Here is a 17,709-nt window from a genome sequence, read left to right on the forward strand (position 1 = left end):
GCAGCACAGCGCAAGAACAATATCCCCTCCGAACAACAGGGTGAAGCAGGAGCCAACACTTAACTGGACAGACACTGAAAGGGAGATCTCTGTCTGCCTTTTTCACAGTCTCAAGCAGCTTCATAAAAGCTAAAGGCCACGCTCAGACCCTTACCCTTTTAGTTCTGAAGACTTTGTATGTGTTTTTCTCTCCCTCAAAAGCAGGCTTTCTGCAATTTTTGTCCATTAAACTTTTTGGTGCGTGTCACCCTTGGTCCAAAAGGTGACCGACTAATGAAAGTCTGAAAGAACGTAGCATGCTTGTTATTAAGGACATGAAAGGAACACGGGCTGAATTGCTGCTACAACATTACACTACAGCGAACAGGAACCTCAGAGGGCTCAGATGGCTGTAACCACTACAGTTTTGCAGAATAAGATATGAGAACCCCTGGCACTGGGTCATGACAGTATTAGAGAGAATGCTTCACCGCACAACCAACGGGAACTTCCACCATAGGGACATGACCGTATGACTCCCACTGTACTGCTGCAGCTCTGCAAATAGGGACTTCCAGGTGCAGAGATACGATAGCAATGCAGCTACTCCATTGCAGTGCCCAAGAACCGGGTCATATATTGGAAACCATTACTTCAGAACGACACCCCCAACAGACAGTTGCATTATTTGTCCCCCACCCATCCAGCTATAAGAGCATGCCTCAGTCCAGATAGATACAGTGAAGAGATTAGAAGTGTGTTTGATTATTTACAGCAAAACTAAACTTTCAAAGCAGCTTTCTTGTTACAAAAAAGCACCTCAAAACTTCCAGCACTGAGACAGGACAAAATCCGGCCTGCTGAACAGTAGGTAAGATGGCATCGCCTATTCTCAGCATTGCAGCAAATGTCCAGTCCTGGAATCTGCCTGCCTATCTGCCTTTGAAAACTTCAAGGGACTGATATATTTTGTATGAAGATTTCTAAACAGCAAAAAGGACATTCTGATTAAAGAAAAAGCATTAAGGATGCTACAGGCATACTTTTTAAAATGACAATTCAAGAAATAGTGTCCCTTCTGCTTTGAGCTTCTATACCAGGGGCAGGCAATTGTTTTGGGTGGAGGGCCGCTTATTGAGTTTTGGCAAGCCACCGAAGGCCACATGCCAGGCAGCCAGGGGCAGATAAATATAAATTTTCTAAATGTTTCAGGTGCCCTGCGGGCCAAATAGAATGGCCTGGCGGGCCACATCTGGCCCACGGGCCGCATTTTGCCCACCCCTCTTCTATATTCACATATATTAATGGCAATGCCCTGATATTTCCTGTTTTCTACATGTGATGTGCTTTTTAGCTTTTTGAGGAATGAAATATTTATTCTAAGAGTCACTAAACTCTAGAACCAGGAAGTCTGGGTGAAACTTTATAGCCTATGATACACAGGTGGCCAGACTTGCCAATCCAATGATCATTGTGGCCTTTATTTCTATGAAACAGCATGCTGCTTGACTCCCCTCCATCCGTTACACTCAAAAGCCTGCAGCACTAAGCTATGACTGCATCACCTTGGTTTTCATCCATCACAGGATAGCCAGGAACCTGAGCTGACAGCCTGATCCCCGCTTGAGAAGTGTTTAAGTTCTAATGCAGATATAATAGATCGTTTTTTGGCTTGCACTGTATCTGTGAAACCTTCCATAATTCAACATCAAATATTTATTATTACGTTTATTAAAGTTTTAATAATTTAGCACCTCCTGCATGTGAGATACAAGCTTGGTGAACTGCTCTCCCTTTATTCTACCTTGGTCACTCCAATATTTATATCTGAAATTCTAGATTCAAGTCTCATTTACCAGGGAGTAGGTGATGTTCTCGGCTTTAGAAGCCACCCCCACCCCTCCTTGATGCTTATCCTTTCACCCCCTTGCCAGGAGCAAGTGATCCCAGGAACTTTCCATGAAGATCACTGTCAAAAGACAGTTACTGTAGCCAAGAGGAAAGTGAACTTAATAGACTTTGCTTTTATTAAGATAGCTTGAACTAAATTGCGGTGATGGGGGTGGTGGGGATGACATATTCCTGGCTCGGAGGGGTGGGAGACATTAAAAATGCAGTAACACATTGACCCTTCCCCTTTCATTCTAGCACCACACAGTGTTTTGCAAACAGAGTGACACTCGCTACAGTCCCATAGGTAGGAGGTGTAATATGCAGCTACTTGTTTTGTTATGAAGGGAAGAGCCAAAGTTTAGTAGCAAAAGCACTGAATGGGGACTCAGGAGTTCTCAAGATGGCATCCTGGCTCTGCTGTAGACTTCTTGCATGATTTTGGTCAAGACACTTAAACCTCCTCCCCAGAGTGCATGTCAATCGGTTCAATGTGGTTAATGCATTCTTGTCTCACAGAAAGCTTTGGGTGGAATAAAAAAAAAAATCTTTCTAGGGGGGTCTGAGCTCTGTAGAGTTAAAGCACTTTAGATAGCACACGTTGTACAATTTGCACTGAGGTGGCCAGGTAGGTGGTAAAGAATAGGTACAATTGATACACAGTAATCTGGAGCAGGACATTTCTAGTCCAAGAATACCCGCAACATGCTGGGTAAGGTATATATACCCTTGAAGCCCAGCTACCATAATATCTTACAGCACAAATGAGAAAACTAGCACACCAGGGGCAGAAGGAAGAGGGACAAAAGCAACACAGGGCGTTATTTTATCCCCGTATTTGGGATTTGTGTTCGGTAAATGCTCAGCTATTATCCCTGATAACCAAATGGTAATGGCTACACCACAGCATGGGCATCTTCAAGATGTCATGGTATGAGGCGGACTTTAGTAGGGGAAGGTAGTAGTTTTCCAGACAAGCCCAGGGAGAAGCACATGCAAAATACAAGAGGAGAAAGCTGGTGCAAAACTGACTGTGACAAAAAATGGGAGGGCTGGCACAGCATAGAGGGTAGGGGCACTGCAGAAAGATAATGGGACCCAGAAGTGCTGATGCCTAGCTGCTTCCTCCAAATGCTGCTTTCCTAAAGCTGACTTTGGATCTAGCTGCTTCCTCCAAACGCTGCTCTCCTAAAGCTGACATTAGGTCTAGCTTGCTGCTAACATAAATGAAGATAGGGGCTATACCAACAACATCACTCATGCTATTGAGTGCAGAGAGAGAGACTCAGTGGAGCTTACCACTCAAAGAGCAGGGTCTCATCAGACACAAGGATACACAGGAGGTCCCACACTCAGGGGAAAGGGGAGCATGTATATAGAATAGAGAGGCCAAATAACCCAAAGTTTCCATACAGCAAAACTCAAATATTCTCTCAATCTCAGCCTGATTTCAGAAATGTCAGATGGTTGGGAGAAGGGGTATAAGAAGGGAGCTTGTGCTGTGAGAGGATACGTTAAGCCTTCACATATTAGGGAAAGAAGGGGGTGTCCTGCACCTCTGCTACCCTGGTGCAGCTGATAGCCATCACAGCTCTGCTGCAGCATGGTAGCTGGGTTTCCCTGAAATCTAGCTTTACACCCAACGATGCAGCAGGTGACACCTGGCACAAGCCAGATGACACCTGGGGAAAAGAACAGGCCAAGTCAGGAAACCAAACAGAATCCACTGGGTTTTCAGAGAAACACCTGGGAAAAAAGCAGCTCAAACAGAAGACAGGCAACATGCTAAAGGCAGTGTACATGCATGTTTCTCTTCACCCTTCATTTCTGCTTGCAGCCAGTGCCTCGTGCTTTGAAAACCAAGATAACTATTTCCTGGGTTCAGATCTGTTGACATTTATATAAGTGCTTCTAAAAGATAAATAATCTCTTTGCCAAGCAACCAAGTATTCTTTCTGACATTGTTCCCTATACCCACCCTGGACCTTGCAGAGACTCCATTTTCCTGCTTGTATGCATTAGCGACACTTGCTAGTTACTTGAGCTGCTGACACTTCTGACCTCTTACTCTGCCTTGGTAATAGCATTGAATGCAAGCCACACCACCAGAAGTCAGGTGTAGATTGTTTTGAGGGCTCCACACAGGATCTGCATCAGTATAACTGGATTTAAAAACATTATTTTAGGTAAATCCAAGCAAATGTATGTGCAGAGCTGGCCTATGTTCCTAAAAACTAGACAATGGAACAGCTTCATATCTGAAGAAGCTGCATCAAACTTCTCTTTGCAGAGGTTTCCACTAGATCAACAACTGAAGTGGAGCTCTATCACTTCAAACATGAACAGAGACGTGGGAGGAGGCAGTGGGGCATAGAAAACGTGTTCTTCTTTGGGAATGGACCGATACAGGAGATGCCTAATGGCAGGTGATCATCCAGCACCTATGCAGATTCACTGCTGATCCCAGGCAACAGGCTGAAAAATGACCCTATAAAGTACACCAAGGAACACTCAACCTAAAAGAAAAGGATCCCACCAAAAGGGTAGGACATCTCATCTTTTTAAAAGTTGTCTCAGTGAGAGAGATGTGTTCCCTACCTGACATCTGCTGGGTCTTCTGTCACCAGTACATCTGTCTTGCAGCTGGCAAGAGGATTGATAGAAAGCTCCACGGGTGGAACCACAAAGCTCTTACTGACCGGCAGCCAGAGCCCCTGGCCCAAACTATAGGTGGACCTAAAAGGAAGACAAGAGTGTAGCATAAAACCAGGAAATACACAGCAAGTGCTAGGCCTTTCTTCAGTATCTGACTGTCTGGTAGTTACAGCACCAGGGGCTGTTTGATGGCATCATGGGGTGTACGACAAAGACTCTAGGTCTCTCTCTTCAGAAAGCCAAGCGCTGGGGAATGAGACAGGAATAGAAAAGAGGAGGTGTAAGGGAGGAATGGCAGGCAGAGCACAGTTTGTGAACTGTCTGCATTAAACCCACAGGAGTGGAACACCAGGACATTTCTGCTCATGCGTCCTTCTGTGCTGATTCCTGATCAGGCACATGCCAAGAGGATGAGGACCACAGGAGAGAAGTGGCCTTGCTATCCTTCAAGAGATCGGCAAGCAGCAGTACAAGTGGTGCCAGGAGCTACCGATTTCAAAGCCTACCAAAATGGTACCCAAACAGGCACTTGTCACCCCCCGCCCCCACCACACACATTGACACATCATTCAATATACCTGAGTATTTTCTCTGGTGCTTGCTCTCCTGTGACTAAGTCATAGCCCCTTTCAAGTGTTGTGTAGGGCCAAGGCCTGAGAAGCAAAGAGGGAGAGTAGGTCAGTCAGCAAGGAAAGGCAAAACACTGAGGGTCAAAGGCACCAGTGGTGCCCAGAGCTGGGTTTACACCTTACTATGCAAGTTAGCAATCTGCAATAATGTGCAAGGGGGAGAGCAAGGGAGAAGAGCACAGCTCCAGCTTTTCTATCTGAAATTTGGTAGGTTTTCTCCCCACTCACCCTTCACTGTGTCCCCAATCACTGCGCACACACAGATGTCGATGCACTGGGTCAGGGGCATAGCCTTCATGGCAGCTGCACTCTCCTGAAAGGGAAACGAGAGAGAGAGATTAAACTTCTGTCTCCAGGGAACACGTGAGGAATCCCTGTGTAGGACTCCTGCAGCCTGCCATCCATGCCCCTGCTTATCCACAGATGCCAATACTAATAGTCCTCACACTGCTTCCTCCCATGCATTCGCAGCGTGGATCCAAAACAGCTTCAGACTGTTTCTTCATCTTAGGGTGATGAACTCGAGAAAGGTAAAGAGACTCAATAAGCTTATGAAGGGGATTATACGATGCAACACTTGTGATAGCAGGGGACTGGACTCAATGAACCATTCCCTCCCAGTTCTCTGTTCCTGTGACTCTCTGCAGCTTTCTCTGAGTTTCAGTTAGCCCCCTCCACCTTTTAAAAAAGATTACCCCTCTGCCTGGTCCTGCCTTAAGTGCAGCTACATTGCAGTGCAGCTCAACACACAGGAACAAGGAAGAGATTAAAGGAGACTGCATAGTTTTGGGGCTGATTCTTCTGTTGGAGACAGTTCACCCAGTCAGCAGGAAGTTCTGCGCCTCAATACCTCCCATTGCTCTATATAGGACCCCCAGGAATCAAGGGTGCTTAGCACGGAGTAGGATCAGGTCATCCATCTGCTCCCTGCTACAGGGAGAAGGAGCATAAAGTGCAGTCTGGGTCTTGCAGCACAGATACATGCAGCACTCTGACAGGCGAAGTCCCGGAGCCTTCCTCTGTCATTTGAGGCAGCACAACTTCTCAGACGTGACCTGAATCAAGACTGCAGGATGTGGCCCTAAATGAGTGCACTATTAGCAAAAAGTGCTGTGCTCTCAGGAATCTGATTTAGCAAGGACAGGCTTCAGCAGAGTAAGATAGCCGAGGTAATGGCCCTCAAAGTCGGGAAAGACTGACTTTGTCCCTGTGGCTCTCCACGTTTAAAAGTTATTCTCCTCCCCTAGTCCATGCTGGGCCCTGTCCGTTGGCTGCAGCTGGGCTCCATGATTGTGCTCACACATGTGAGTGAGTGTGTGGGGGGGGGAGATGCTATCCATGACCACCAGCTCATCCCAACAGGTGAATCACCAGTTCATCTGACTGCTTCCAATCTCCTTGTCAGCTGGGAAAGAGTCACATCAGCCCCCTGAATAAATACGGTCTCCATTATCTCCTCACCAGTCCTGCAAGCCACCCAGTCTCCCCTGACAGGAGTAATCTTGACTCATTTCTCACATCTTAATCTTTTCTCCCTAAAACCTTGGACTAAGACTTGCTCCTAATGTGAACAGTCCCCAGGCATGCTTGCAGAAAGGCTCCACTCCCACCCCAGGCTCATAGATGTGATGAAGACAGCAGTCCTCCTCCCTAAAAGGAGACACATGGATGACAATAACGATTTTATTTGATCTGTTACTCAGTTCTGCCACTCAACCCTTCTTGCTACGGTCCCCTTCCTAGTTGGACCTCCAAACCGCTCTCCTCATCCCTCTTTGCTTTTTTTCTGATTCTCCTCCTCCCCGTTCTCACTGCAGAGGGAGTGAAGGCATCATGAATTTTCCACTCCAGAGACCTAACTTTGCTTGGCCCAAATTGATTCTGTGTTTGGGAGAAATACATATCCTGGAGCAAGAGATGACAAAATAAAAAATTAATTGGATTTGCACGTGTGCTCGTCGTTAAAAGCTTGTGTTGATTTTTCCACTCTTCTCCCCGCCTCCTTTTCCCCTTCAGCTAATGTTTTCACCTACCAGGGCTCTGGGTTGAGTTTTAAACACAGTGAGAGTTGGGGAGGTGTACATGCATGTATGCACCATGCCTGGGAGTGCATTTAAACCAGTGCCACTCCCTCTGGCCCCAGCCAATAGATAGGGTGTAGGAAAGACATGATGGGAATAAGCGGAGAGGGAGACACCCCTGACAGAGTTAATACACACTGTCAAATATTAGTGTGTTCTCCCAGCTCCTAAGAGACCTTAAAATGTCTCATGGGGATTAATGTAAGGAGCTTTGTTATCAGAGAGAAAGGAAACAGGGGGTTCAGCTGTGAAGATTTGGAGGAGAACTGTCAGCAAAGTGGGGAGACAGAAAAAAAAGAGGCAGCTAATGATGTGCTAAAATGCAACAGCACCTTCATGAAATATTCACCGCCTTAAACACGTCTAATATTAAAGATTAAATGTCCTGGGATTTGTCCTAGTGACTTCGAAGTACTGATTTACGATCTGCCAGAAGCTGCTAACCTCGTGATTCATAACACGAGAGGTGGAAGCGCTACCTCTCCAAAGGGAAGGGGCCTGGGGAAAGGGACAGCAGTTTTGTCCAATGCGAGAATTCACAGGCCAAGGGATGAGCCTGGCTGTGTGGAGGGGCTGTGGAGGAGGCTTCTGGTTTTTGGGAACGTACGCGCCAACCGAACCATCAATAAAGCAAACAAACAAACAAACACCACTATTTTTTCTGAGAGTGCTTAGCAGGCAAGTTTTCTCAGCTGCTGCGTGGATCATTAATTCTTGACGCTTATTACATAACAAATGTGCGTTCTGCAAATGAGAAGCTTCTCAAAATGCTTGCAAAGCACAACTGTGGGGAACTGGGGGTGCTGGCCCATCATCCACATTGAAGCTCAACCCCCCAGGATTACAGTAAGTACCTACTGATGCCGGCCACCCGGACACATGGGGCTGAAAGACGCCTTGTCTCTAAGGGTTAGCATGAGGTTGATTATACCTAGTCCCTCGTTACTGGTAAGTGCAGAGGCTATGACAGTTAATCCTTCTCTTGTACAGCACAGCTGCTAATTTTGGCCTCTGGTTTGTTTTCTGCGGGGTCATTTTGGTGTCTGAAGCAGAACCTCTATCAACCCACAGGAATACTGATTTTATTGACTCCAGTCCCAGTCCCACCCTTTCATTGGGAGGTTTATTTCAGTAAAGAAGGATGGCAACCTTTGCCAACTGGCTGCTTTCCTCATTTGGATATTAAACTCTTTTTAGACAGCAGAGACATATTGAACTACGCTTCAGTGGCAGGAAGACCAAGGCATCTGGAATCATGGCACCAAGGTACAAATGATCTGCTTCATACCAAAATGATGCAAGACACAAGAATTCAGCATATTAAGTGTTAATTTTTTTTTTTTAATCTGGTACCCTGACAATGGGAAGCAGCTGGGTAGTGCATTATTTTGAAAAATCAGGCCATTGACACTCTAGGCCAGAGTTTCAAGCACATTTAGGCATCAAAAGACGCAGAAAAGTGCTCTAAAGGGGTATTTGAACTGCTTGAGCAGGTTATGGTACCTAGCTTCCATTGATTTCAATGGGCTTTTTTTTTAACCTCATGAGGCACCTGTCTCTATCTTTATAAACTGACATCTTTGTTTCAGCAGTTCCAGCTGCAATGCCAATGCTCAGCTCACTCCTATCTTGTATGTGCATTGTAAGCAGGGCTAGTCAAAGGAGAAGAGGGAGAATTCAAGTTGCCCTGTCAGTCACAAGGGAAGATGACCTGTGCCTCCACCTTCACTTGTGAAAGAGCCTGCATTTTCTGCATTTCAGATTTGAGCAAGCTGCAAAAACACAACTAAGAAAATCCCAGCTTGAGCCACTAAACTCTTGTGTGCTTTCAAGGTAAGGTGATCAGTCATCTCAGAGTCCCAAGAGACTTGGATTAGGTTTGTGGCTTGACCACAATTTTGAGCCAGTCACAAAACTTGAGAGGAAGCAAGTTGCATCCAGCTTCCGCATTAGTGACAAAGGTTTTGTAAAGCTTGTGCTGTGAGGAGACCAAATTAATTGGTGTTTAGAGAGTACTTTGAGCGTTACAATATTTATAAAATCACCCAGACACACACACGCACGTACACAAACACCCCCACCCCCCAAGTCATAAATACAGACATCAGTGGTAATATATACTTCCCTCTGCATTCAAAGCCCACCAGCCAATTTCTTTAACTGGCTTCTCTCCATGTCCAGTCCACAGAGAATATGAAACTCTCACAGCACCTTGATCCTTTAGCTGAAGTTATAGCAGTTCTTGGTTTTAACAGCAGGGGCACCCAGTGCAATTCCCGATGTCAGGACGGAGGAGTGACCCTGTCACTTTAGGTAGCAGGTTACAGCTCACCTGTATTCTAAGGGTTAGGCCCTTTCTTACATAGAAGAAAAGAACCAAGATTTTGTTATTTCACTAGCAGATAGTGAGAGAAAACCTTATAATCAGCTGCTGGCTAAGCCAAGGCCGATTAACTTAAAAAAAGGAGTACGGTGGTTTTACAAGACCATAAAGGGAATTTGACGGGGGAGCTGCAGACTAGCAAAGGCAATGAAGCCCTTCTAAAGTTGTACAGCTGCCAGACCAGACCTTTGCTCTCTGTCCAGAATCCTCCTGGGACATGTCATAAGCTACAGTCTCTTCTGAGCACAGAAAAGGCTAAAGAAATCCAGCTTATCTGGGTGGATGATGACTGCACAACCCCACTCCTACCCAGCGCTGCTGAACCAAGAGACATCAGCAAGGATTTCAAGGGCAAGTCCTGCTCTCATGCTGCAGGACAGGCTTCTACCGCTCTGAGACCTAGAGAAATTTGGCTTCTTAAAAGTTTGCTGCACCAGTGAGACCTGGCAGAATGAAGGGTGGGAGGTGGCCAATGCAAGAGCTGGGCATTGAGGCAAGCATCTCATTATTCCCAGGGAGGGAGGGGGAGCTCTTTTTCACCTGTGTTTCTTCCTCCAGGTGCTTTTCCCTCCTGCTGTTCCTCTTCCCTTGGAATCACTTTTCTGCAAAACCCACTGGATTTCCTTTTCAGTTGCTGCAGCCTATGCTGCCATTTGTCCTCTTGTCTGCTCTTTGCCTTATTTCACTCTTAACCAGCTTTCAGTCCTATGGTCTTACAACTAATCTCTCCAGTTCCTGCTAATGCTCTGCATGACGGTGTTGTCATATGACACTTTCTCAAATGCAATCAGAGCAGCAGCAAGCTGAAAATCTCAACTCTCCTCCCAGCTGAGCAGGGGGAAGTGTCTACTTCAAAGTCAGCTCTCAGACTCTTTTGCACATACCAGAACTGCTGACCTTCATGGACTGGATCACCAAGCACATGGACAAGATCTAAATGATCAAGAAAGGAATCTGCCTCCCCCCACCCTTCCCCAACAACACTTGTGCCAAAAGCCAGAATGACCCTGCTTCACAAAAGGCCGCTTGCTGCATCTACACTGTTCAGAGCTGGGAGCAAATTGCTGACCAGTCACTGCCTCCTCCTCGCAGGGAAGCAGGGAGGAAAATACAGAAGTGATCAGATATGCCAATATTATTCTGGCAGCGGACTTTTCAATGAATTAATTTACCTCCTTGGTATCTAGGAGTAGTCTTATTCAGTTGCACCTTGTGTCAGATGATCACAATTCATGAGGGCTTGAGGTAACAGCCATGACAACTCTCCAGTGTCTAGTAAAAGATGCCTCTTCAGACAAAAAAAGATGCCTATCATCAAAGCAACTAGGTAGATGGTCATCACCCCTGGTGCTCACAGCTGAGATACTTTCACTGCCAGTAAACTGTCACACTGAAAAGCTCCAACTTCGCTCCTCTCTTCTTCCCTCTCTCTCCATGCCGATGGCTTCCCTCTATTAGAGGGCAAATATCAGCCATGTGCTCTGTATATTCTCTCCTCTTTCCATTCAGAAATGTCCAGCATAACCCACAAAAATCAGAATCTAAAATGTGAAGAGGTTCATAGCTGATGTAACGAGCTGAAAAAGGTTATGGCCCTTAATCTCAGCCACAAGCGACTAATTGATGCCAAAATTCTCAGGCACGAGTAACAGGGATGCAGCGATGATTAGACAAGTGCAATCCTAAGAAATAAGAACAAACCCATGACTAACTCACACCAGCTCATGGATTACCAGCATGTCCCACACCAGGTGAAGGTGGCAACATGCTTTACTGGCATAATAAGCACTGTTTAGCTAATCGCTAGCATTGAGCACGCTGGAATACAACAAGGAGGTCTACACGAGGCCCGGGAATGAGGACAATGGAAGACCAAGCACACAAAAAAGAATGACTCTCAACATCACTGGAAGGAGGGAGGGTTAGTATTTCTATCCAGTACCTCCCCCAGTACAGATGCAGGTATCTGGGACAAGAACAGGGCATGATATGTGGTTATCTACACTATCCAGCCCTGTAACTTCAGCCTGCCATTGTAAACCTGCCCTCTCTAAGGCCTCTTATATTCCTAATGGAAAAGATACAAACCCTCCTCAGCTCCAGGTCACTGGAAAGAGCCCAATGACAACTCCCTGGAAAGCTCTTTCTAGTCTGAAGAAATATGGAAGCAAGTAGCTGACCTGCCAGTCTCTAGGGGCAGAGCACAGTTGGCACAGGCTGCTCAGCTGGTTCCCCACAGTCAGACTCTCATTCACAGACTCCACTCCTCCCTGGGTAAGGTTGGTTGGGAAGGAGTGTGTCCCCCCAAATCACCGCTTCCCCTCAACTGGCTGTCCCTCCCATGCAGGGAATTAGCACCTTGCTTCCTTGGGTCTAGCATCCTCCCTTAATTTGTATTACAGGTGCATATAGACACTGTTGGAGAGCAGCCCCCCATTGTGCTAAGTGCCATACAGACTCATAACAAGACAGCCTGTACATGCCAGATGCCTAAATATTACAAGGATGGGTGCATTAAGTATTCCTGGGAGCTGTCTTCTCTGCGCAGGCTGCATCTTCCACCTCCAACCCCCGTTGCCCAACTTCAGAAGACTCCATCAAAGACTGTCATGCTCTGAGCATCAGTGAATAATTATAAGCAACACAGCAGTCTCTCCGTTGGTTTCTGCTTGTGGGGATGCCCCTTTGCCTCAACCAGCAGGACACATGCCCAGAAATATTAGAAACAGGCCCCACTGGCTACCTCCCTTTTTCTGTTATGCCTTTAATTTCCATAGTTGCTATCTATGGAGACTACCGATGGCTCGGATGAAAGTGCATTTATGTAAAAAGAAGCCGGTGCAGCAAAGAATGAGCTGCTGCCTGCAGCGGGAAGAGGAAAGGGTGGACTGAGATCCAAGCACAGCCTCAAATATCTGGGCACCTTTGATTGCGAGTGGGTTGCAGCAATAGAGACTGCAGCTCTGGAGGAGCTTGTAGAGCTGTGACAGCGACTTCCACTGGTTGTTTAGGCAACTGTCCTCAAGGCTAACAGTGCCAGGAAGATGGAAAGTCATCATGACTCTCCTGGATGACCAAGGACAAACTGGTAGGGAATCCTTGGGAATGGAGAAAAACACTAAAGATAACGTTGCACCGACAACTGTTGTGCAGTGTAGAGGTATCCCAGAAACCTCAGCATCTCTATACTATACTGCAGCCTACAGGTGCAGCCATACCTTAAGGCAACAAGCTTTTCTTGTAGTGCAAAATAGTTACTTTAGCTATTTTTAATGGAGGAACTGAATTTCAAGCCAACAACGAAAGACATGAAAAATTCTCACATGCCCCAAAAGGAAACACACCTGACACAAGCCACTCTTTCAAGCTTAATGACAGAGGCACAAGCATGTATTAAAATTGTATCAGTGTGGTTACTGGGTGATCCCTCTGTACCACAGGGGCTGACACTTGTTCCTACAAGCTGTGTTCCCATGGAAGATTTTCCCTTCCATTTAAGACGCTTCAGTTGCTGGCCAATGGCTCTTTTTGAGACCATGCCATGATGTTTCTCTCTCTACCAAGAAACTGGAGACCTTGCCCCACCCTGTGGGTTTTCATAGCTATATGCATGCAGTCATGTTTCATGTGAGCATTATACACATGCTCTGCTTGGGTGTCTCTTCCAGCAGAAGACTGTGACTGCCTGCGGTGAGCTGCACACCCTGATTACCACAGCCTGCTCTTGGCTCTCTGGGACAGCTCCGGGCTAGGAACGGGAGAGCATCCAAAGAGACGTGGCTGAAGTATGCACGAGGGGGCAAAATGAGAGAAAGTGCCTTTCCCACCAGAGCATGTTTCTGTGCCAATCAGCCAGCAGGAAAACAGCCCTGGAAATTAAATAGGCCACTTCCCTGTGGCCCTCTATTCATACCCAAATGCAGCTCCAGCTGGGTCTTCCCCTTCTCATGGAGCCAAGAGGAGACAGGGCCCATTCTTGAGTGTCATCCTCCAGCCCCTTTGCAGGAACACAGCTGACCCTCTAACACTGCTTGCCCGCCTCCCCCTTGCCACTGTCTCACCCAAAGAACGAGAGGAGAAAGACGAGGCAGGAGGGAAGAGCTCCTGCTAGAGTGAAAGGCCCAGCTGTAATTGGAGGGCTGAGGTCGAGCATTATTTAGTGAACAGAAGCACCCTTTCAGTGCCCCCATTTCCCAGACGTAACATGGCTGACTGCCCCCACTGTCTGTGACATCGCTGGCACAAAAGCAAGCACAATGCCCTTCTTTTCTGGGTGAGCTGCCTTTAGTCACAGCGATAGGATCTGGATTGAGAGCGGCAGGCGCTTTTCTGTGCTTGCTCTGAAAGGATGACTGTGGTTACAATCGCTCTCTGATAAGGCTCCTCATTCTGGCTGGCAATAGGGATTCTCAGTCACAGGCAAGGCTGGCACCCCCGCTGGCCCTTTCACTGGCTGCGTGTTGCAATGATACAGAGGGATGGAGCCTGTTCAGTGGCGGGGAGCCTGGGGCTCCAGCTTCTGTACCAAGGAAACACATCCCTGGATCACTGGTGCTGAAAAGGCCTTCCTCTGAGGTGGGGAGGCTGTCGGCATACCCATTCCCTGGGCAAGTCCTGCCTACAGATAGACTGAAAGAGGTCTAGAGCAAAGCAAATCCCTTCTCCTTTCAGAGAAGGGGAATGCAAGAGCCCTCTTCTTCATTAGCGATGCAGCCCACTGAGAAAACAGGCCCTAAGCTTGAGGCTAGTGAAAAGAAACATAGATGGAGGGGGTCCCCATTTTACACAAGTTAAAGGCAGTGTTTGGAGTCCTTCCAACCGGCAGCAGGGCAAACTGCATGTCCCTTCCTGACAACAGCAGAAGTCATTGCCAACATGGCCTGGCCTGGCCCAGGGGGCAGTAAGCTAATGCCGTAGCAGCACCAGAAGCACCTCTGTCTATTTTCACAACCAGCCCTTACTCCCCAGGCACACGAGACACTCTGCTTCACCGCCATATAGGCTTGGATGTGCCATATAGGCTTGGATATCACATCCCATGCCACTGAAATCCACAGGAACTTGACTAGTCCTGAACGACAGCAGCACAGCAAAAAGCCCAGGGGAGCAGCGGTAAACAGATCAATGCAACACGCTCTGCCCCTAACAGTTACTATCACTCCTCTCCAATAATGAAGCCTTTGAGACCTCCAAGTTTTATAAGTGTCCAGGGAAGCTGCAGATTGATTTATTCTCTGTAGACATCTTCTAAGCTTCAGCTGAAGTGCTAGAGAAACAATTTCTTAATCCGGTGTCCTGAACAATTTTGAAACTGGTGAGACAAAACCTGTTGGTCCTTCCTTCTTCTAGAAACTCAAGTCTGCCCCCATCAACACTTCATTTATCTGTGCTATTGGTTGTCGCCTGCCTTTTACCAATAAGAAGAGGTGACGATGAGATGGGGGTGGAGAGGGGTGTCAGTTTATATAGGAGTGACTATCAATGCATCTCCACCATGCTTCCAGTCGCATGATCAATAGTTCAGGTCAATTGTTAATGTCCATTTGTCTTGGCTAATCTCTGGTTTGAGCATTCCCTATTTCAGTCCCACCTCACAGCTTCATCTGGAGACGGTATTCTTCACTTGCTTCCTAGTAGTTCTGGTAAATGGTGCCAGCAGTGCTCTGTGTCCCACCTGTCCCTACATCTTTGCCACTGAGGTGGCAATGAAGAGCTCCCTCTATTCACACAGACTGTGATTCCATACTGGGTCCCGAGGCCTGTGGAAGGTGCTCTAATCAGACAGCTATGTAAGGCTCTGTCATTCCTGTGTCACAGGAGCTGCAATAACCTAGTTGAGGACCAGGAGGCACTGGGGGACCAACACTGGAACACCTCTCATAGCTCCCAGGCAAGCGGGATGAGCCTGCCCTTACTATGCCTTTTTGAAAGATGCAACATACACTCCCAGGTACTTAGCTTGAGTTAAAGTGATGCTTCAAACCTGAGCCAGTCGTCTCTTCCAGGAGTGAGGTAGAAGTCTGAGCACAGCTCATCCATTAGCAAGTAAGGGAGTGGGGATGCCTCAGCTCCAGCTGCAACACCTCATCAGCTGCTAACCCTGTCGTGCTGCTGATGCACGCAGTCTGTAGCTTGAGGGTTGTTTCACAGCATGGGATCTCCAATACAGCTAGCCTAGATGATGTAGAGTAAGGCCAGGATGTGAACTCAAGTTAACCATTGCAGAGAAGACAAGTGTCCGAAGCGTGACAAGATCACAGTGTGAAGTGGTCTCGCTTCGTGCCTTCTCTCTACAGATGGATCCCAAGCCTGAAAGTCGCAATCAAAAGGATCACAATCTGGGATCAGGGAGGTCTCAAGGAACCTGCCCTCCCTGTCCCCCACAACACTGCAAAGACAACACTCCTTAAACAACTTGGCCCTGGCTAATCCCTAGCTAGCTTTTTTTTCACAATATTCCCTACCTGTTGTAGCTCTGTAAGAGCAGGAGCACTCAGATAGATTGCCTCCTGGAAGTTAATGTCCCTGTCTCAGTAATCCTCCCCAGAGCTGGGCTGGATGACAAGCTGGCCCTACCACCAGAACCGCACCCTCTGTCTGCACTAACGGCCTCAATGGAGGAATGGCACAAATGCTGGGCAATACTGTGAAATGAAAGAAAAAGCCACTTGGCCCAGATACAGACATCACACTTATACTGGTGTAAGTGCTCAGAAACTGGTCTATACCTGTAACAGAACAGAAGGTCAGCATACAAAGACTTGTTTAAAAAGGCCAGGACCCAGTCTAAGATTGCCCCCACTCTTCCCCCTTCCCCACCAAAAGGCAAATATGTGTTCGGTTTGCTACCAATCTAAATGACACCATTCACAGCAAACCATGTAACTTAGATCGATTCCACCTCAGGCTTTTTGAATGTCTCTACCTTACCTTGGAGACAAGGCTGGAATATAATCTCCCATGAACTATGATGCTGAGATGTCTGATTGTCACAGAGTTTTGTTAAGTGAGGGGTTGTGCTGATGAGAGGAAGTAAAAAGAAAGAAAAAGTCTGTCTCCGTGGGACAGATCTGGGAGCACTCCCTGCCAGGTGAGAAGTCTCTTGTGGAGATGGTGATTCAAGGGAAATTAAATACAACAAGAATGGATGAAAAAGATCCTTACAGTCATTAAATGCCTGACTTCAATGGGAACGTGCATCTGAGTTACAGGGCATGATCTTCAGAGAGTTCATGCTCAAGAAAGACATAGCCCCAAGCTGAGATAGCAAACAGTTTGGCAGATGATTACAGTGGAAGCAGCTGCTTCAATTAAGTTGCTCAACAGTTTCCATTCTAGCTCATTGCTATCCACTGTTTCTTACTTTGTGGGATGACAATGTCCAAGCCTGGTTTCTGCCCTTCGAGGACTGAATACAAGTTTGGGGCAGTGGGGTTTAGTTGTTCAAGGATAAAGAGAGAATGAAACAACTAGTATTCTTTGCTATGATGTTTTAAACAGGTGGGAATAGAGGAGTAACAAAATTAAGCAGGAAAGAAGCTCTCAGGGAGCATTTGACAAAATTGTACTCTGTGGAAGTCACCTTTTATGTTCCTGAAAGCACTTATGCACATGTTTGACTTTCTGGATGTACATCAATCCCATTACAGTTTTCATTTGCTTTGCTAAGCTCTTACACAGTATATCTTAGGACGGTTGCCATTGGCATGTGTGTGGAACTAGCAACTGAACAGCAGGTTTTGTGAAAACTTATGCCAAATGAGGGACAGATTCTTTCACCGACTACTTCCTAAAGCCGTGACTCTGAACCAGGGTGCCATGAGATCCTTAAGGGTGCCAAAGAGGTACCACACGATATTAGTACCATTAGTTGTGCAAACACCCACACGAGTCACAAGATGAACAGCAACTTCACACAGAAATTCATAGTATCAAAAGCATTCTGATCTGCTATGGTCCGAGTTCTCTGCAACAGAAGAATTGCTCTATTATTTTTCTGTTGCCAGAAAATGAATGAAAGCTAAGAGCATCATTTTCTGAGGGCTGCCTTGAGTCTAACAAGGTTGAGGATGACTAAAGTAAAAGATGCCCT

General features: G+C 46.8%; 1 protein-coding gene across 6 annotated transcripts in view; it reads right to left on the reverse strand.

Annotated features, from left to right (window-relative positions):
• ASTN2 (astrotactin 2) overlaps positions 1 to 17,709 on the reverse strand; it is a 598,926-nt gene that overhangs the window by 325,720 nt on the left and 255,497 nt on the right. For all 6 annotated transcript variants that reach the window (XM_059715568.1, XM_059715571.1, XM_059715569.1 and 3 more), the window contains 3 exons: positions 5,382 to 5,466; positions 5,103 to 5,177; positions 4,468 to 4,605 (listed from right to left, as the gene is read on the reverse strand). In XM_059715568.1, the coding sequence (XP_059571551.1) occupies positions 4,468 to 4,605; positions 5,103 to 5,177; positions 5,382 to 5,466 (298 nt within the window). The remainder of the gene's footprint in view (positions 1 to 4,467; positions 4,606 to 5,102; positions 5,178 to 5,381; positions 5,467 to 17,709) is intronic.

Source organism: Alligator mississippiensis, chromosome 12 (genome assembly GCF_030867095.1).
Source record: "Alligator mississippiensis isolate rAllMis1 chromosome 12, rAllMis1, whole genome shotgun sequence".
NCBI lineage: Eukaryota > Metazoa > Chordata > Crocodylia > Alligatoridae > Alligator > Alligator mississippiensis.